An 18,598-nucleotide genomic window follows, 5' to 3' on the forward strand; every position below is an offset into this window, starting at 1 on the left:
GTGTCATCATGCAAAAAGTCACTCAAGGGGATCTTCTCCATACTAAATTTATCATCATTACATCCAGTTGCCCTATTTAAACTCAGAAATGCCTGGACACCCAGTTCAACAGAGATGTTGATCCCTTACTGGATGTATATTATGTAATCCAATAAAGTTCTCCATCTTTCCAATTAATGTTGCTTCTAGAGACCTCTTGATTAGATTCAGTGATTTCTGTCATCTGATACAAAACAATGTTGTGGTCAGGTTGGTTAAATTGTTTAAAAACTGTGGTCTCCCTCTTATTATGGATATCTCTGAAATGTTCTTTTATTCATGCTTGGAATTAAGTGGCTTGGTGGTAGCAGACAATTGACTTGTTGGCATTCTGAAACCGGGTCACCCAGGTTTCTTCTTTTGTTGATGTTAGCATCTCTTCTAATCACTGTGGTTGCAAGAGCTGGATTGAAGCACTGATGAAATTTTGAAGAGACTTACAGGCTGTCTGTGGAATTGGGAAATATATGATTGGCATCCTTCATAAGGCCACCTTCACTTCCGATTAAATATTAATAATTCAAACACACCAATAAATTATTATCTGCAAAGTGACATACAGAACCTGAATGACTTTGAACTTGTGCATGCACAGTAGTATCCATGGAGGTAGGCGAATTGCTAGTATTGTAGCTAGTGTGGTAGCCTGCTACATGGGTATTAGAAATATAGCAATAAGAAGCTTCTGATTTCATGTTTAATTGCTACCTTTCACTAAACCAATCCACCTGGTAACCAGTGCTTCCCTTGTATAAATCAAGTTATTGGACATCCTGATATCATATTTCTTTGTCTTGAGTGCTTCTAATATTTAAATTGAAATCTTAAATTTATCAATAAAAGTTTCTCTAGAAGTTGATTTGTTAGCATGTAAATGATTACTAATCTCTGATTACACTCACACTCACTTTTAACCTTTACAACAAAATATAAATATGGAATAAATGTGCATGAGGTGTAAAGGCCTGGCAATTAGATCATGAAACGTTAAGTATGAAATCTCATCTTTCTATAAAACTATATACATGTTAGTGTTGCTAATTAGAGCCAATTAATCGACTATCTTGTCTATAATATTGTAATCAGTTTCAGCTTGTGTCATTTATGCTATGTTCTGTCAATAACCACAAAGATTCTGTTTGTTTGTCTTAAAATATGGATTCCAATTATTGTGACTTTTAAAAGACTAAAACAACAGGAAATGGTTAAATCACATCAGTTGTCACAGCAACACTAGCATCATTAGGTAGTAACATTTGGATTTTGAGAAATTGTTACAAATTAATTATTGACATTATTCTGTTTACCAGCTTCCAGCACAGATTCAGAGTTAATGTATTGGACTTGTTTTCAGTGAAGGTATACCTGTATCACATGTCTAGTTCCACAAACATTAGTGACAATATTACATACTACAGTTTCTGAAACTTGGGCCACATATCTATATTCCTGATGTAGAGGTTCCTTCTCTACTTACAATCAATTTTGTCTGTGGTACATTTTAAGAAAGCTGCAAACTGGGAAATGTGCTGTAGCTGAAGCCATCACATGTCTCAGATTTTAGAGTGTTGATAAGTTGTCTGATCACCCACATTCCTCATCATTATTTGACGTGTTTGGGCTGCATGACATAGCAGCATATAGTAAACTTCCAAATCTGTTACGTTGGGATGTAGTATCCATCCATCAGTAGTTTCCACCTACAAAAATAAAAATTTGCATATATGATGTATGTATGATGTGTTACACATGATTTTTAGTACATATGTAAAGAGGGAAGAGAGTGACTTTTAGTCAGTGTATCCCCTAGGGGTGCAAGACTGAGAGTCAAAAATCTCCCTGGTGTCAAAAATGGGGGTCAGACTGAGTAAAAAACAAACTTTGGTATCAAAACTGGGGGTCAAATTAAAAATTTGGGGGTCTCAGAAGTGCAAATGAGGGTAAAGGGAAACACTGAGACTTTCATTGACACTGATATATATCCATAACCACTATAAACAGTGAATAGTCATGATTAGTACTCATGGGAAACTACATGCATCATCATGGATGAATTTTATACAGTTTATTGTCACTGAGGCATTTAAAAGTTGACAGGATAAACAGCATTCAAGAGATTACATATGAGGGGTACATGAAAACTTAGGAATATTTTGTAATGGTTTCTTTGTTTCTTTGCACCAGTCAATACATTTAATGTTGATCAACAAAGTAAGGATCTTTGAAATGATTTGCATCTGCTGCCAGGTCAGATAGGTGCAGATTTATACCTTTAGTTGTGACCTAAAAATGTTGGAGAAGGAGAACAATTCTGCTACTTGGTGCAAAGAGAATACTGTTAAATCTGAGTGCTCTCTGGGTACTGTCTGACTGACATGGATAAGGTTTTCATGGATCTGATATTATGTTGTATCTTATAACTTGGGGTGGTTTCATTGTCTGAAAGATGATTGGAAATCTTTGGAAGATGACCAACATTCTGGAAGACTGTTGTCTGCAGTGGATGAGTGGGAAGTGGCTGCTGTGAAGAATGGCAATCGATAAAGGTGCTTCATTGGAAGATATTTCTATTTCTGAGAATTGCAGTTGATACAGGTGCTTCATGGGAAGATATTTTGTTATGTATATTTGATTTAATTATATCTGATTTAATATATATTTATTTCAATTTTATTGTTTTTCAGTTTTACATTTTTTTTTTCATTACATGATATTGTTATATAAATTTATTCACTAGAGATGATACTTTTTTTAAAAAAATAGTTTGACGTTGACTGTTAGTTTATGAACACCAGGTGTTGATCTAAATCCTGACCTTGTTTCAGAATTTGTAGCAACCTTCATAAACAAATTCTATTTTATTTTAAAATGATTGTTTGTTTCCAAGGTTATAATGGGACTTTTTCTTTAAGATATAAACAATTTTTTTTATTTTTTTTATTTCTTAGAGTAAAAATGATTGGTTTTTGTCAGGGTCACACCGGGTAAACGGGATCTATAACAAGTACATGCTTCTATAAACTTCCAGAAGATGATCACATGACCCTTGTTTACATTTTCAAAAGCCCATATAACCCAAGTTATGGAGAATTAATCTGAGCAGAAGCTGGGCTGTTAAACTGTTAGTTGTATGTTGTGCTGTTTGGAGTTATTTCAGATTACTTGATTTGGAGTTATTTCAAATTACATGGATTCAGAAGGATTAATTCTGTTTATTTTTGTGTGTGTAAAATATGTGTGCTTATGTAATATTGTGGAACAAGGACAGTTTTTTATAAAAATTTATTCAGCTATCAGAAACCACAGTGATAATTCTTGTTTCTACAAGGAACTGTAGACTTCAACACTATAGATTGCAGCATGTGTCATCGTATTCCATCTTGGATTCTTTGTTGGGATTTGTACGTGAAATCAGTAGAACATTTTAGTAGATATTTCTATTTCTAAGAATGGTAGTTGATAAAGGTGCTTCATCGGAAGATATTTCTATTTCTAAGAATGACAATTGATAAAGGTGCTTCATTGGAAGATATTTCTATTTCTAAGAATGGCAGTTGATACAGGTGCTTCATCGGAAGATATTTCTATTTCTAAGAATGGCAATTGATAAAGGTGCTTCATCGGAAGATATTTCTATTTCTAAGAGTGGCAATTGATAAAGGTGCTTCATTGGAAGATATTTCTATTTCTAAGAATGGCAGTTTATAAAGGTGCAACATTGGAAGATATTTCTATTTCTATGAATGGCAGTTGATAAAGGTGCTTCATTGGAAGAGATTTCTATTTCTAAGAATGACACTTGATAAGGTGCTTCATTGGAAAATATTTATATTTCTAAGAATGGCATTTGATCAAGGTGCTTCATTGGAAGAGATCTATATTTCTAAGAATGACAATTGATAAAGGTGCTTCATTGGAAAATATTTCTATTTCTAAGAATGGCAGTTGATACAGGTGCTTCATTGGAAGATATTTCTACTTCTAAGAATGGCAATTGATACAGATGCTTCATTGGAAGATATTTCTATTTCTAAGAATGGCAGTTGATACAGGTGCTTCATTGAAAGATATTTCTATTTCAAAGAATGGCAATTGATACAGATGCTTCATTGGAAGATATTTCTATTTCTAAGAATGACAATTGATAAAGGTGCTTCATTGGAAGATATTTCTATTTCTAAGAATGGCAGTTTATAAAGGTGCAACATTGGAAGATATTTCTATTTCTATGAATGGCAATTGATAAAGGTGCTTCATCGGAAGATATTTCTATTTCTAAGAGTGGCAATTGATACAGATGCTTCATTGGAAGATATTTCTATTTCTAAGAATGGTAGTTGATACAGGTGCTTCATTGGAAGATATTTCTGTTTCTAATAATCATAGTTGATTAAAGTGCTTCATTGAAAGATATTTCTATTTCAGAGAATAGCAGTTGATAAAGGTGTTTCATAGGAAGATTTCTATTTCAAGAATGGCAGTTTATAAAGGTGCAACATTGGAAGATATTTCTATTTCTATGAATGGCAATTGATAAAGGTGCTTCATCGGAAGATATTTCTATTCCTAAGAGTGGCAATTGATAAAGGTGCTTCATTGGAAGATATTTCTATTTCTAAGAATGGCAGTTGATACAGGTGCTTCATTGGAAGATATTTCTAATTCTAAGAATGGCAGTTGATGAAGGCGCTTCATTGGAAGATATTTATATTTCTAAGTATGGCAGTTGATACAGGTGCTTCATTGGAAGATATTTATATTTCTATGAATGGCAATTGATAAAGGTGCTTCATCGGAAGATATTTCTATTTCTAAGAGTGGCAATTGATAAAGGTGAATCATTGGAAGATATTTCTATTTCTAAGAATGGCAGTTGATAAAGGTGCTTCATTGGAAGATATTTCTATTTCTATGAATGGCAGTTGATAAAGGTGCTTCATTGGAAGATATTTCTATTTTTTGGGCGGTTATTTTGTTCCTGTTTATTATATATATATATATATATATATATATATATATATATATATATATATATATATATATATATATATATATATATATATATATATAAAAGAATCATTTTGAAACTAAGAAAGGTTTTTGTATATGTTAATAGCTGATCAAAAGGGACATGGATTTAAATCACCAAGTTACAAACCTCCTGTCAGATAGTGACCAGAGAGATTTTAATGGGGTTGTCACAGATGACATAAGACCTGGGTTAACCGATAAAACCCAAGTAAAATTGAACTTTTTGTTAATTCTTTTTGAAGAAAATGAGAAGAGGTCAAAATTACTTGAGATAATCAGATGGTCAAAAGTATTTCATGCAGCTTTTTTATGCAAAAGTCCTGATTACCCTGGTACATGTGTCTGTCTTGGCTAGTGCCACTGTGCATTTTTATGCCTCCAAAGTATTGTTGGAAGTTTTGTAACATTGCTGAACCATCCATTCATGCACGTCATTTCACCATCCTGACAGACATACTGAGTCCAGACTTTGCCACACCCTCAAAATGGCCCTGTTTCAGCTATAGGTGATTTGGGGATAAATTCTGTTTTAAAAAAATTCACTGATGTACTGTTCATTAATAAAGAACTTTGTTGTGCAATGGATTAATAATATTCAGTGATTTTGTTTTCTGAATACTTTCAGCACCGCTGTGGGAGAGCCCCTTAGGCAAATTTGCATTGGTAAAATACATATATTAGAACAACCCAATTTGTTTGGACATAGGTAAATCGAAGAAATGACTGTTGAAGAAACAAAAGTTATTATACTCCATTGGTACGAATGAGAATGCTTAAGCCATCATTATAGAAGATAATTGGTTAGCAGCAAGATTTCTTTGAAGTCCGATCATATTGCATATATGAAAGGCAAAACATTATTTTGCTAGTTGAAATAGTAGGGATGAGTGAGGATACATTTTTGAAGGCTAACTAAATGCCGCTGTGATTCATGGAAAGATGACATCTACAAATAAGTAAAGTCCAGCAAAAGTACGCTTCAGATCTTTTTAATATTGTGAAATGCAGTAGCAAGAGGGAGTATTTTATTCTTAAAAGTACATAACTACAAATATCATATCAAAAGGGACAAAAGTCATCTACATTTTGACATTATAACTAGTGTGGCCATTGCATGTTTGATATTCCCTCACAGTAATGCACATGACAGTTTGACATAGTAACTACTGTGGCCATTACATGTTTGACACTTCCTCACAGCAGTGCACGTGACATTTTGCCATAGCTAGTGTGGCCATTTCATGTCTGACACTTTGTCACAGCAGTGCACGTGACATTTTGACATAGCTAGTGTGGCCATTACATGTATGACACTTCCTATCAGCAGTGCACATGACATTTTGACATAGCTTGAGTGTGGCCATTACATGTTTGACGCTTCCTCACAGCAGTGCACATGACATTTTGACGTAACTTGAGTGTGGCCATTACATGTTTGACACTTCCTCACAGCAGTGCACATGTAGAAAGATTTTAAGTGCTGTGAAAAATTAAACTAAAGTTTTGGCAAAGTATGAACAACAGTACTATCCACTCCCTAATGAGTGCTAAGATGAACACTAATGGGTCTTCCATCATCTTCAAACCCTGCAGTGAACTGTTAAGCACATGTCAGTCTGCACCTAGTTAAGACTGTATTCTACTGTCCAGTGGATTTTAAGGACAGAAACTTGGTTTGATTTCTTATTTAGTATTTGTATTGTGATTGTAATTGGGTGAGGTATGTGTGTATTTATATGGTGATGATATTTAACCACTTAGCTTTCTTGCTATTTTCTTATTTCAGAATTATTAAATGCTAGAAAGAAAGCACATGTATTTTTTTAAATTTTAGTCAAATTTGAATTTCAGTCATTTTCTGTAGGCTTGTATGAGTAGAAAACTGGTTCTCAATCATACAACATTGCCTTTTTTGAGTCACATGCACCGACCTTCCCTTGGGACAACAAACCAATCTTATCAAGCCTGAAGAAAACCCTAATACTGTCTTGTAGCTTGGCAGGTATGAAGTTGGTTACTTTTGGTTTGGTATGTGTTCATTACTCTATGATTCTTATTGTTGACTTTTGCACTTCTTAGAGTTCACATCCAGTTACTGTTTATACTTGCTTATAAGTCGAATCAAACAGCAAGCAAAAAAGACCCTGGTCTACTGTTGCATGTTGTGCAGGCAGATCAGGGTCTATGTTGTTTGTTCTACTGGTTACTCATAACAAACTGCATAGACCCAGATCTGCTGATGCATTATGTACTGCAAGATCTGAGCTTGTTTAGTTTGCAGGTGGACGTCATCTTGTTAGTGGATATATATAGTACAAAAGTCCAAGCCTTTATGACTTGAGATTTCCATTAAAGTCCAAGCCTTTATGACTTGAGATTTCCATTGCTGGATTCTAGTTGGTATTGCTGACACAATTGTTTGAGAAAGGGATGCTGATTTTGAAGCTTCAGTAATGTTCATGGTGCTCTAGCTGTTGACAGTGAGCCGTAGGGTACTCCTGTTGCTGATGTTGGCAATGCCATTGTCTGAGCAGAGGGTATGGAGTTATGGTGGTTGCTGTTGCATGTGACACATGCTTGAAACTTTGGGGTACTGTTGGTTTCAGGCATGTTTTGCATACTGTTTGTCATCTGTATTATTATTCTACACTTTTTCTTAGATGGAATTGGGACTGTCTGTTTCTGAACATCTAGCACAGTTAGTGTGTCTATCAGGTAAGCTGTTTCACATGAGGTTACATGTACTTTAATGTGAGGACCTAATATGATGTTCATATTTAATTGCTCTGTTTGGACCTTCAGGTTCCTAATTGTTATTTGGATATACATAGAAAAGTTACATTTGCTCAAGTGATCACTGGAAAGTACATGATCAACAGAGTGTGATTGACACTCATGAGAAGTGGGAGTTTTATTGGCTCTGTCATATCATGATCAACAGAGTGTGATTGACATGCATGAGAAGTGGGAGTTTTATTGGCTCTGTCGTATCATGATCAACAGAGTGTGATTGACATGCATGAGAAGTGGGAGTTTTATTGGCTCTTGCGTATCATGATCAACAGAGTGGGGAAATAGTTGCTTTATCCAGAGATTCTTTATATGTACAGTCAACATAACTGTACCAATATTAACAATATTATTTAATAAACTATTTGATATTGGGTATTATCCTGAATATTGGTCAACAGCTATAGCACATTTTCCCAATTTGAAGAAATATGATGCAGATAAACTGTCCAACTACAGAAGAATTTGTTTACTACCTCTCTATTAAGTAAAATATTTACATCAATTTTAAATAATAGGATAAATGAATGGGTGGCCAAAAGTGAATTACTTGCCAAAGAAGAAGCCAGTTTTAGAGCTGGTTATTCTACAATATTTTATAGGTTTACTTTATATACATTGAGCTGTAAATATTTAACAAAACATGGGGATAGATTATGTGCAGTATTTGTAGACTATGGAAAAGCCTTTAATAGTGTAGAGAGAATTTTACCGCACCAAAAACTAGTTAGTGAAAATACTAGTGGAAAAATGTTAAGAATTATAAAGGCAATTTATAATGATGTAAAAGCATGTATCAAGTCCAAAAATTGTATTACTGATGTGTTTAATTGTCCTATGGGCATACACAGGGTTGTGTTTTGTTGCCTTTACTCTTCTCATTTTTGAAAGATCTGAAGCACTTCTAAGCTGATGGAAACAGGAGTTTTGTTAGAAACCACAGAAATATTTTTACTGTTATATGTATATAGTTTATTTGTCTTTGCTGACAATGCGCACCATTTGCAACATATGATCAACTGACCACATGCATAATGCTTGAAGTGGAAATTAAAAGTGAATATGGAAAAAACGAGTGATTGTATTTCACAGAGTTGGCTATGTTAGAAAGTGGAACTACTTAATTGTAACAGAGGTAAAGATTGAATCATAATACAAGTATATTGGATGCATCTTTTCTCAAAAACTCCTGGTACCGGTATATTTGCCACAAAATTTGTGATTGCTGGGCTAACAATGTCAGAAAACGTCTGTTTATGTATGGATGAATTAGCAATGTTTGGTTTAGTCGGGGCATTATGATAACAATACATTTCTTAGAATGTTTAGACAGAGATGTGAAGATAGATATTTTTGGGCAAAATCTTTAGGATGAGGATAAATCACTTCTAGAGTTCATTGAGAATAGAATTCACTTGTCAGAGATGTCTAGAATTGTTACGAGATGCTTAATCTCCATGCTGTGAGCATGTAACTTGCAAATCAGTGGTGATACATGAAGATGTGAAAATACTTGTTATGGAGAAAGATTGTGTCAAATATTTTATTGTTAATATAAAAATTAGTTTCATTTTATTATAGCTTAACGCTAAATGGAGAATTACAAGGGAAATATTTACCCACCTTTGTATATAAAAATCCAGCTTTAGAAAATTTAAGACTTTGATAGAAAATGATACTAGTAAAATTGTTATATCTATTTAGCACTGTTATAAAAGCCGATTAGAGAAGCTGTTTTTACCATCAACTCCCGATTCACTTCCTTAAGATTAATATTACAAAACATCTGTTATCTCCTTGTAGACTTTAGGGTTCTCTTTACTTTATTTTGTGTGATTACAGTGTAATGTATATTTGTATGTCACCCAATAAAAAAAATATAATAATTCATTGCGTGTGTAACACTTTGAATAGAAACGATTTTCTTTTGTTACAAACGTAAATACCTTTTTGTACCATATGATGTGTGGATATATATCTTTAATGGGCCAAAACTGGCCTGTATTAAAAATAAGCACTTATTATTATTATTAGTATTAGTAGTATTAGAAATACATTCTTCCCACATATTGATAATGAATTGTCAAATTATAATAGGTAATGCATAATTACTACTATACTACTACTACTACTACTACTACTAAAATGACAATAAAATTATGAGCATGTTTGTGTTTCTAATAGATAATGGAATTTAGTATTTTAATACTAAATATGTTAAAATACACAGTAATTATTGCTATCTTCATATATTATGCATTGTTATACTCTCCTTAAGTGCCAGTAGCTTCTTGTTGGTCAAAGGGCCTCAAGGGAGAATAGTTCTTGACTAATGAGTCACCTCTATAAATAAAACATTATTATTATTATTATTATTATTATTATTATTATTCAGTATTTAAAAAAAATGCACTTGTGAATACAGTAATATTAATCCTGGATTACCTTAATGCTTTATTTTGCATGCTATGACTGCTGTTGAATTTATAACATGGTTGCAAATTCTGTCAACGTTCATATGATTTTGTTGCTTAGTAGTACAATAAACCTGCAGCATCAATGTACAGTGAACCCTTAAATGCATTTAGACCTCACTAAGTGCTATAATTTTTTAAAATACTTCATGCCTGTTAATTAGTGACAGTTCATCTGATCATCTTCGAACAGTAATTGATTTTGCATTTTATGAAGGTCTTTTATGATATTGACCAATTTCACTAGATGACTGCCGATTAATTTATATTATTTTGCCAGATTTATCGCTGCTATTGGCATTAACATGTTCACTTTGGTACAGCTTGATACTCCCACATCGTAGTGTTACTCGGATCATTAATAATTTCTAAAGCCGATGTTGATATTCAAAGATTGCATCTACCATGTTCAGCAAATATTGGTTATCATGTTAGACAAAAGAGAAATATGGCTGGGTAACAGAATAGGGAAAATAGAAAGTCAGTGTTAGATAATGGAAAAAATGTCAGTATAATGGAATGTGAAAATACAGGTCATTAGGAATATGATAAAAGTTGCCAGGTTAGAGTGTGGAAAATGCAACATCTGTATTCAGTAACAAAACAAAATAATTGGATTAAGATTGAAAAACATTTCAGTGTTAGACACTTAAAAAATGTGGCTTTATAGAATATAAAAATGCTGTATTTATCCAATGATAAGCCCAGTTCCCACATACACAGATTATGGCATTTATTTACTGTATTTATCCAATGATAAGCCCAGTTCCCACATACACAGATTACGGCATTTATTTACTATATTTATTCAATGGTAAGCCCAATCCCCATTTACACAAAATTGTAAAAATTATTTACCATATGTCAAGTTTTAATATCACTAATACATACCAATTCCTATTGCTTCACATAGAAGTTTTTATTCAAACAGAAGTTTTTGAATAAATCTTTTTCTCATGCAAAGTGTGGATAGATGAGCCACAGGAAAGTCTGCTAAGACAATTACCCCACTTGACCATCTTGTACAGGTGGCAAGAGGACAGGTGGTTGTCCCTTTTGCAGCCTATATTCAGTTGTGGTATGAGATCTTGCTGAACATAAATGCACTTACAGAGGAAAAAAACGTACCTTCTTTGTCTTACAATTTTGGGGATTTTCTAATGCCTTATAACATGAATAATGTTATAATGAAGGCATTATAGTTATTGATTGCAAAGCCACGTACATGGCTTTCCATGAAAATAAACAAATTCAGAGTATTTAAAATTGGATTTTATCCTTTCCAGATGATCACAAAAATGAGATTGAGAAATTGACTGGCCTTACCATAGTCAGCTCTGGTATTGGAGACCCGGGGGTAAGTACATATTGCTGTCCAAGTTTTCCATACATTAATACTGTAAAGCACAAAATAAAAATCTTAAGTGCAAAACTAGAAAGAATTTAACAAGTGTGAACTAATTATTGCTGAAATTGTATATATCTGAATATTTTGAGATGAAATGTTGATGGTAGATATGCATTGAATGCTGACAGCTATTTGAGTTAACAGCTCTGAAGCCTTTGAATGCTGACTCTGCACAGACACCTTGAAGCATTTAACAACTGCTGACAACACTCAGGATGGTTCTAGAATCATCTGAATGCTGAATGCTGACAACACTATGGTTCTGGAACCACTTACAATCTGACCATGGAACCATTTGAATGATGACAACATTCTGAGAGGATGATTATGGAACCATTTCAATGTTGACAACATTGTAACATTCTGAAACCATTTAAATGCTGACTTTGGAAATATTTGTTCTTGTTGTTGTTGTGGGGTTTAACGCCATTTTTGAGCACACGATAGGCCATACATGGCAGCCAATATTAATGGTGGAGGAAGAACCCAGGAAAACCCGGAAAGAACCACCGACCCACGAGATGCTACTGGCAAGCTTTCTCACATACCCACATTGGCCAAATCCGAGACTCGAACCCACGCAGACAGAGGTGAGATGGCAGTGATCCGTAATGAAGAGCGCTTAGACCACTCGGCCACTCGGGGCCCCGGAAATATTTGAATGCTGACAATAATCTGTATGGTTCTGGAACATCTTAAATGCTGACCTGGCACCATTTGAATGCTGACAACACTCCAAGTGGATGGTATTGGAACCATTTAAATGCTCACAACAGTTGAGTGGATGGTTCTGGAACCATTTAAATGCTGATTCTGGGCAGATACCTCTTGAACCATTTGAATGCTGAAAACCATCTGTGCAGATGCCTCTGGAACCATTTAAATTTTGACAACTACCTTTGTTTAGTAAACAGGGTTAAACTGTAGTGACCATTACACTGAATGTCAGAACTTTAGATTAAAAATTAATGTGTATTTTACTCCTTTATTTACAACAAACTGCATTTTTAAAAATATTAAACTGGGTTTTTTGTGAACATTGCAAGACACAAACATACAATACCAGGCTGAGTTTGAATCAACATTATATTAATCATGCCTTTTAGAATGCATAAATTGACTTTGCAACCAAGGATAATTCCAGATTGCGCAAAGTGAGTCTACAACAAAGGATACTTCTAGAATGTGTAAAGTGACCTAACAACTGGGGATACTTCAAGAATGCGTAAAATGACTCAGCAGCTGAGGATGCTTCTGGAATGTGTACAATGACTTAGCAGCTGAGGATGCTTCTGGAATGTGTACAATGACTTAGCAGCTGAGGATGCTTCTGGAATGAGTAAAATGACACTCAGCAACTGAAGATATTTCTAGAATGTGTACAATGACTCAGCAGGTGAGGATGCTTCTGGAATGAGTAAAATGACACTCAGCAACTAAGGATGCTTCCAGAATGCGTAAAGTAACTCCGCAACCAAATATGCTTTAAGACTGCATAAAATGGCTCAGCCACCAAATAATAATAATAATGATTTTATTTTAAGAAGGTAACATAATTAGCTGAAGAACTAATCTACTTCAAGACCCTGACACAAAGGAACTTATTTTATATTCAGATGCACACATATAAACACACATGCCTATCTATCAGTATACATAGTAGCATGTACAAGTATAGACACTATGTATTTAATTTCTTTCCTTTCACCAGTAGTCAATATACATGCAGTATTTTATTAGTGACAAAATATTTGAGTAGTATATTTAATGATGCCCAAAGACATTAATGAATGCGAAAAATAAATGTACAGTTGTTTCCATTTTCATTTTAACTACATCTCTGAGGCCACTGGATATATTGAGTTTTGAAGAAGCAAATAGAGTGGGCATTTCAAATCTCAATACTATAGTATTCCAGAGATAAATTCCAGAGTACTGGAAACTTTGTTTGAATAATTCCTTCTTTGATTTGGGAATTTTATCCTGCTTGATAGACATGGATTGCAAGGATGCTTCTGGAATGCATGAAATTGCTCAGCAACCGAGGAAACTTTTAGAATGCATAAAATGACTCGGCAACAAAGGAGGCTTTTAGGTACATTTCATCATATGGTTCTTTTCTAGTAGTTTTAATTTTTGCTGTCATCAGATACTTAACACCATGAACTTGTTCTCATAGCGTAGTTTATATAGCTTGAGTGTGCTGTTATAAAACAAAACTGGTGCTTAGGACACAAAGAGTATGCTTACAGTTTGGGACTAAATACTTAATACTACATTGTTTTATGTAATTTGAACATATAAAAATGTCTCTATGCATTGAAATTCAATTATTTACATGACATATGCAGTTGTACTTCTTATACAGAGCTGTTGTGTGTGCCGTATGTTGGTAACTTTTCGTAAAATTTCATAATGGATCGATCTAAAAAGAGGTAGCCATTACATGTCCCAGTATAATGTTCATCCTGAAAATGGAAAGTGGAGCATGCTAGTTTGCCCTATGCTCCTTGAACCATGGGCATACTAGATTGCAATAGGCTCCTTTAACTGTGGGCATGCTAGTTTGTCATTGGCCCCTTTCACTGTGGGCATGCTAGATTGTCGTAGGCTCCTTTATCTGTGGGCATGCTAGATTGCCATAGGCTCCTTTATCTGTGTGCATACTAGATTGTCGTAGGCTCCTTTAACTGTGGGCATGCTAGTTTGTCATTGGCCCCTTTATCTGTGGGCATGCTAGATTGCCATAGGCTCCTTTATCTGTGTGCATACTAGATTGTCATAGGCTCCTTTAACTGTGGGCATGCTAGTTTGTCATTGGCCCCTTTATCTGTGGGCATGCTAGATTGCCATAGGCTCCTTTAACTGTGGGCATGCCAGTTTGTCATTGGCCCCTTTATCTGTGGGCATGCTAGATTGCCATAGGCTCCTTTATCTGTGGGCATGCTAGATTGTCATAGGCTCCTTTATCTGTGGGCATGCTAGATTGCCATAGGCTCCTTTAACTGTGGGTATCCTAGATTGTCAGAGACTCCTTTATCTGTGGGCATGCTAGATTGTCATAGGCTCCTTTAACTGTGGGTATCCTAGATTGTCAGAGACTCCTTTATCTGTGGGCATGCTAGATTGCCATAGGCTCCTTTAACTGTGGGTATCCTAGATTGTCAGAGACTCCTTTAACTGTGGGCATGCTAGTTTGTCATTGGCCCCTTTATCTGTGGGCATGCTAGATTGCCATAGGCTCCTTTATCTGTGGGCATGCTAGATTGTCATAGGCTCCTTTATCTGTGGGCATGCTAGATTGCCATAGGCTCCTTTAACTGTGGGCATCCTAGATTGTCAGAGACTCCTTTAACTGAGGGCATACTAGTTTGTCATAGGCTCCTTTAATTGTGGGCATACTAGATTGCCAGAGACACCTTTAACTGCGGGCATACAAGATTGTCGAGGCTCTTTTAATTGTGGGCATGCCTACGATTGCCAGAGACTCCTTTAACTGTAGGCATACTGGTTCTAGCACAATATATGATATGTAGCATTGTGTGAGCACATACAAGGCCTTAAAAACTCCATGCATGTAATCTAGATCCTAATTTGGACCCAACAAAAAGACAGAAGCCACTAAACCTAATTATTACCGTCAACATACCATCTTATGAGTTAGGTCACCATCCAAGTCAGGCAAGTATGTTTGCTCAGTTCATGTTGGATATTTTTGAGGCCTTGTGTCTGCTGACTGATGACATTGGTGAACATTATATATATTTTAGGCCATATGCAAACTGATCAAAAAGATATGCTTCAAAAACATAATTATCAATAAAGTTTTATCTGGATAATTTGAGTGTCTGAATAACTGATCAAGTTTATATAGCAAACATTATGTGTCTAGGAACACTCCCTTGGTATATATGATAAAGAAAAGTCAGGAACATTATGTGTCTAGGAACACTCCCTTGGTATATATGATAAAGAAAAGTCAGGAACATTATGTGTCTAGGAACACTCCCTTGGTATATATGATAAAGAAAAGTCAGGAACATTATGCGTCTAGGAACACTCCCTTGGTATATATGATAAAGAAAAGTCAGGAACATTATGCGTCTAGGAACACTCCCTTGGTATATATGATAAAGAAAAGTCAGGAACATTATGCGTCTAGGGAACACTCCCTTGGTATATATGATAAAGAAAAGTCAGGAACATTATGTGTCTAGGGACACTCTCTTGGAATATATGATAAAGAAAAGTCAAAAACATTATGTGTCTAGGGAACACTCCCTTGGTATATATGATAAAGAAAAGTCAGGAACATTATGTGTCTAGGGAACACTCCCTTGGTATATATGATAAAGAAAAGTCAGGAACATTATGTGTCTAGGAACACTCCCTTGGTATATATGATAAAGAAAAGTCAGGAACATTATGTGTCTAGGGAACACTCCCTTGGTATACCGGTATATGATAAAGAAAAGTCAGGAACATTATGTGTCTAGGAACACTCCCTTGGTATATATGATAAAGAAAAGTCAGGAACATTATGTGTCTAGGGAACACTCCCTTGGAATATATGATAAAGAAAAGTCAGGAACATTATGTGTCTAGGAACACTCCCTTGGTATATATGATAAAGAAAAGTCAGGAACATTATGTGTCTAGGAACACTCCCTTGGTATATATGATAAAGAAAAGTCAGGAGAATTGGTATCCATATAGTTGATTTTGTACTGTAATAATATTTTATTATCTCACCTGGCTGGAAGGCCAAGAAAGCCTATGGTATGGCTCTTCACCATCACCAGTCCTTAGTGGTCTGTTGCATGTCCATCAATAATTGCCTGTTGCCCCATATTTCTGATCTGATTTTTATGATCAGGATGTCTTGTAAGCCTATAATTGAGCGAGGTCCATGCATAGTAATGAGGGAATCTTGATTCTAATTGGTGGAGCATGTTACAAATCTGGAAACCAAATTTCTGATCTGAACCTCATGAAGATGATGACTACATTTAAGTCAGTTAAGTTTTTACTGATCCAGTGAATCCACACATATTTATTAGATGATAATGCGAATGGCTGAACTTGTCAACACTTTAATGACTTTCTCCAATTTTGTTAAACTTGGTTAATGGATTTATCGATCTTACTATTACTTAATTTTTTTTCTTTCTTTAATTTCACTGTATGTCAGTTTTGTTATTAATATGCACACTACATTATGGAACTATTGTTTTGTAACTACTATTCCCCCCAAGCATAAAATCATTGTCACTGTGAAACATACTACCATGATTTTGAAGAAGTTTTATTATAAGTAAGATCTAGCATATGAATGAGGTTATCCTGCGTCTAATCGGAAGAGCGTTTTACCACTAGACAGATGAGACAGATTTTAATCAAACTTTGCAAAAGGCCAGTTCCTCAAGATCATACGTAATTTTTTTTGTGAGCAAGATCTATTCATATTTATGAGGTTGTCTTGCATATAATTAGCTTGGATTTCATATTTATGAGGTCGTCTTGCATATAATTAGCTTGGATTTCATATTTATGAGGTCGTCTTGCATATAATTAGCTTGGATTTCTTTAGCACTTAAGAGACAGTAGGATTGTGATAAAAAGTGGTAATTAGATTTTATATCATCATGGTTTGGGTTGAGTATAATTATTAACAAGATCCACACATACCAATGACTTGCATCTGATTGACTCAGAGCTTGTCTAAACTAGCAATTTCTGACAGGTTTTGATCAGATATCTTAAATCGTCTTATGGCATCAAGATTTTGGATACATTTGATTGGAAGATTGATAGTTTTCATGTTTTAATACAAGAGGGCATATTGCATTTATGTTGATTACATTGAAACCAAATTAAAAGAGAGAATAAAAACACAAATTTCACTTGACAAAACTTGTGCATTTATTAAAATGTTGCTACCAGTCAACATTAGTGACATTTTCATTGTTTGAAATTTCATAGAATATTATAGTTTACAGTTTATTGAGAATGTTGTTTGAAAAGAATATTTAACAACACATATGACTTCATATTAAATGTTGAGCATTTCATGACGTTTCCATTTAATTACTATTGATTTTGATGATAAAAAGAACTATATATCAAGGTTTCATTTACCAATTTTGATCATGATTTTCTTCAAGTTCAACAAAAAGGGTCCAACTTTGGGGGTATTTTATAGTAAAATAGAATGGGATCTATGGCTGACCCCAAATTATAAGTGGGTTTGTGAGTTATCTGGGCACAAATTATCGAGGGACTGGTGTATTGATAGCATCAGACTCAAGGGAATAAAGGCCTGGACATGAAATCAGAAAATTTAGTGGAATTTTGCAAGGAAAATATTGAATAATTTGTTCTGAATTAGGTATGCTTTATTGTTAGTCTTTTATGAAAATGGTGCCAATCCGGCATTTTTGTTGGTCTTCAATGAAAATGATGCTAATTTGACACAGTATGGCAAGACTTGGCAGTTAACAAGGTTTTTGGAAATTTCTTACTAATTGTCAAGGAATAGCTATTTTTGTAATTTATGTGCAATATTGATGAACAAATGATCAAATATGATAGGAATATTAAAATTTGGTGATGTCATCAAAATTAACCAAACTAATTAACCCCTGGAGATATCTGTTAATTTTGCTGAAATGGGAGAAGTAATCTTATTTTGGGGATTACATCTGAATACATCCAAATACATCTACTTTCAGGAGATTTTCATTTAGCCAGATGCCCAGTTTTGTTCCTAAAGTTTAGACATTTTTTATTGGCTATTTTGCTTGTGCATGTCAGAAGGGTTAAAGTTGGAATCCTTTTTTTATTTTAATAGTTTGTT

At 34.5% G+C, this 18,598-nt stretch overlaps 1 protein-coding gene across 1 annotated transcript in view; it reads left to right on the plus strand.

Moving 5' to 3' along the window:
* Nucleotides 1-18,598, plus strand: part of LOC149776034 (receptor-type tyrosine-protein phosphatase N2-like) — a 520,769-nt gene that overhangs the window by 345,622 nt on the left and 156,549 nt on the right. Inside the window, exon 10 of the mRNA XM_089941917.1 lies at nucleotides 11,621-11,691. Coding sequence (XP_089798043.1) covers nucleotides 11,621-11,691 — 71 coding nt within the window. The remainder of the gene's footprint in view (nucleotides 1-11,620; nucleotides 11,692-18,598) is intronic.

This window comes from Sinohyriopsis cumingii, chromosome 18 (genome assembly GCF_028554795.1).
Source record: "Sinohyriopsis cumingii isolate HCF-2022 chromosome 18, ASM2855479v2, whole genome shotgun sequence".
Taxonomy (NCBI): domain Eukaryota; kingdom Metazoa; phylum Mollusca; class Bivalvia; order Unionida; family Unionidae; genus Sinohyriopsis; species Sinohyriopsis cumingii.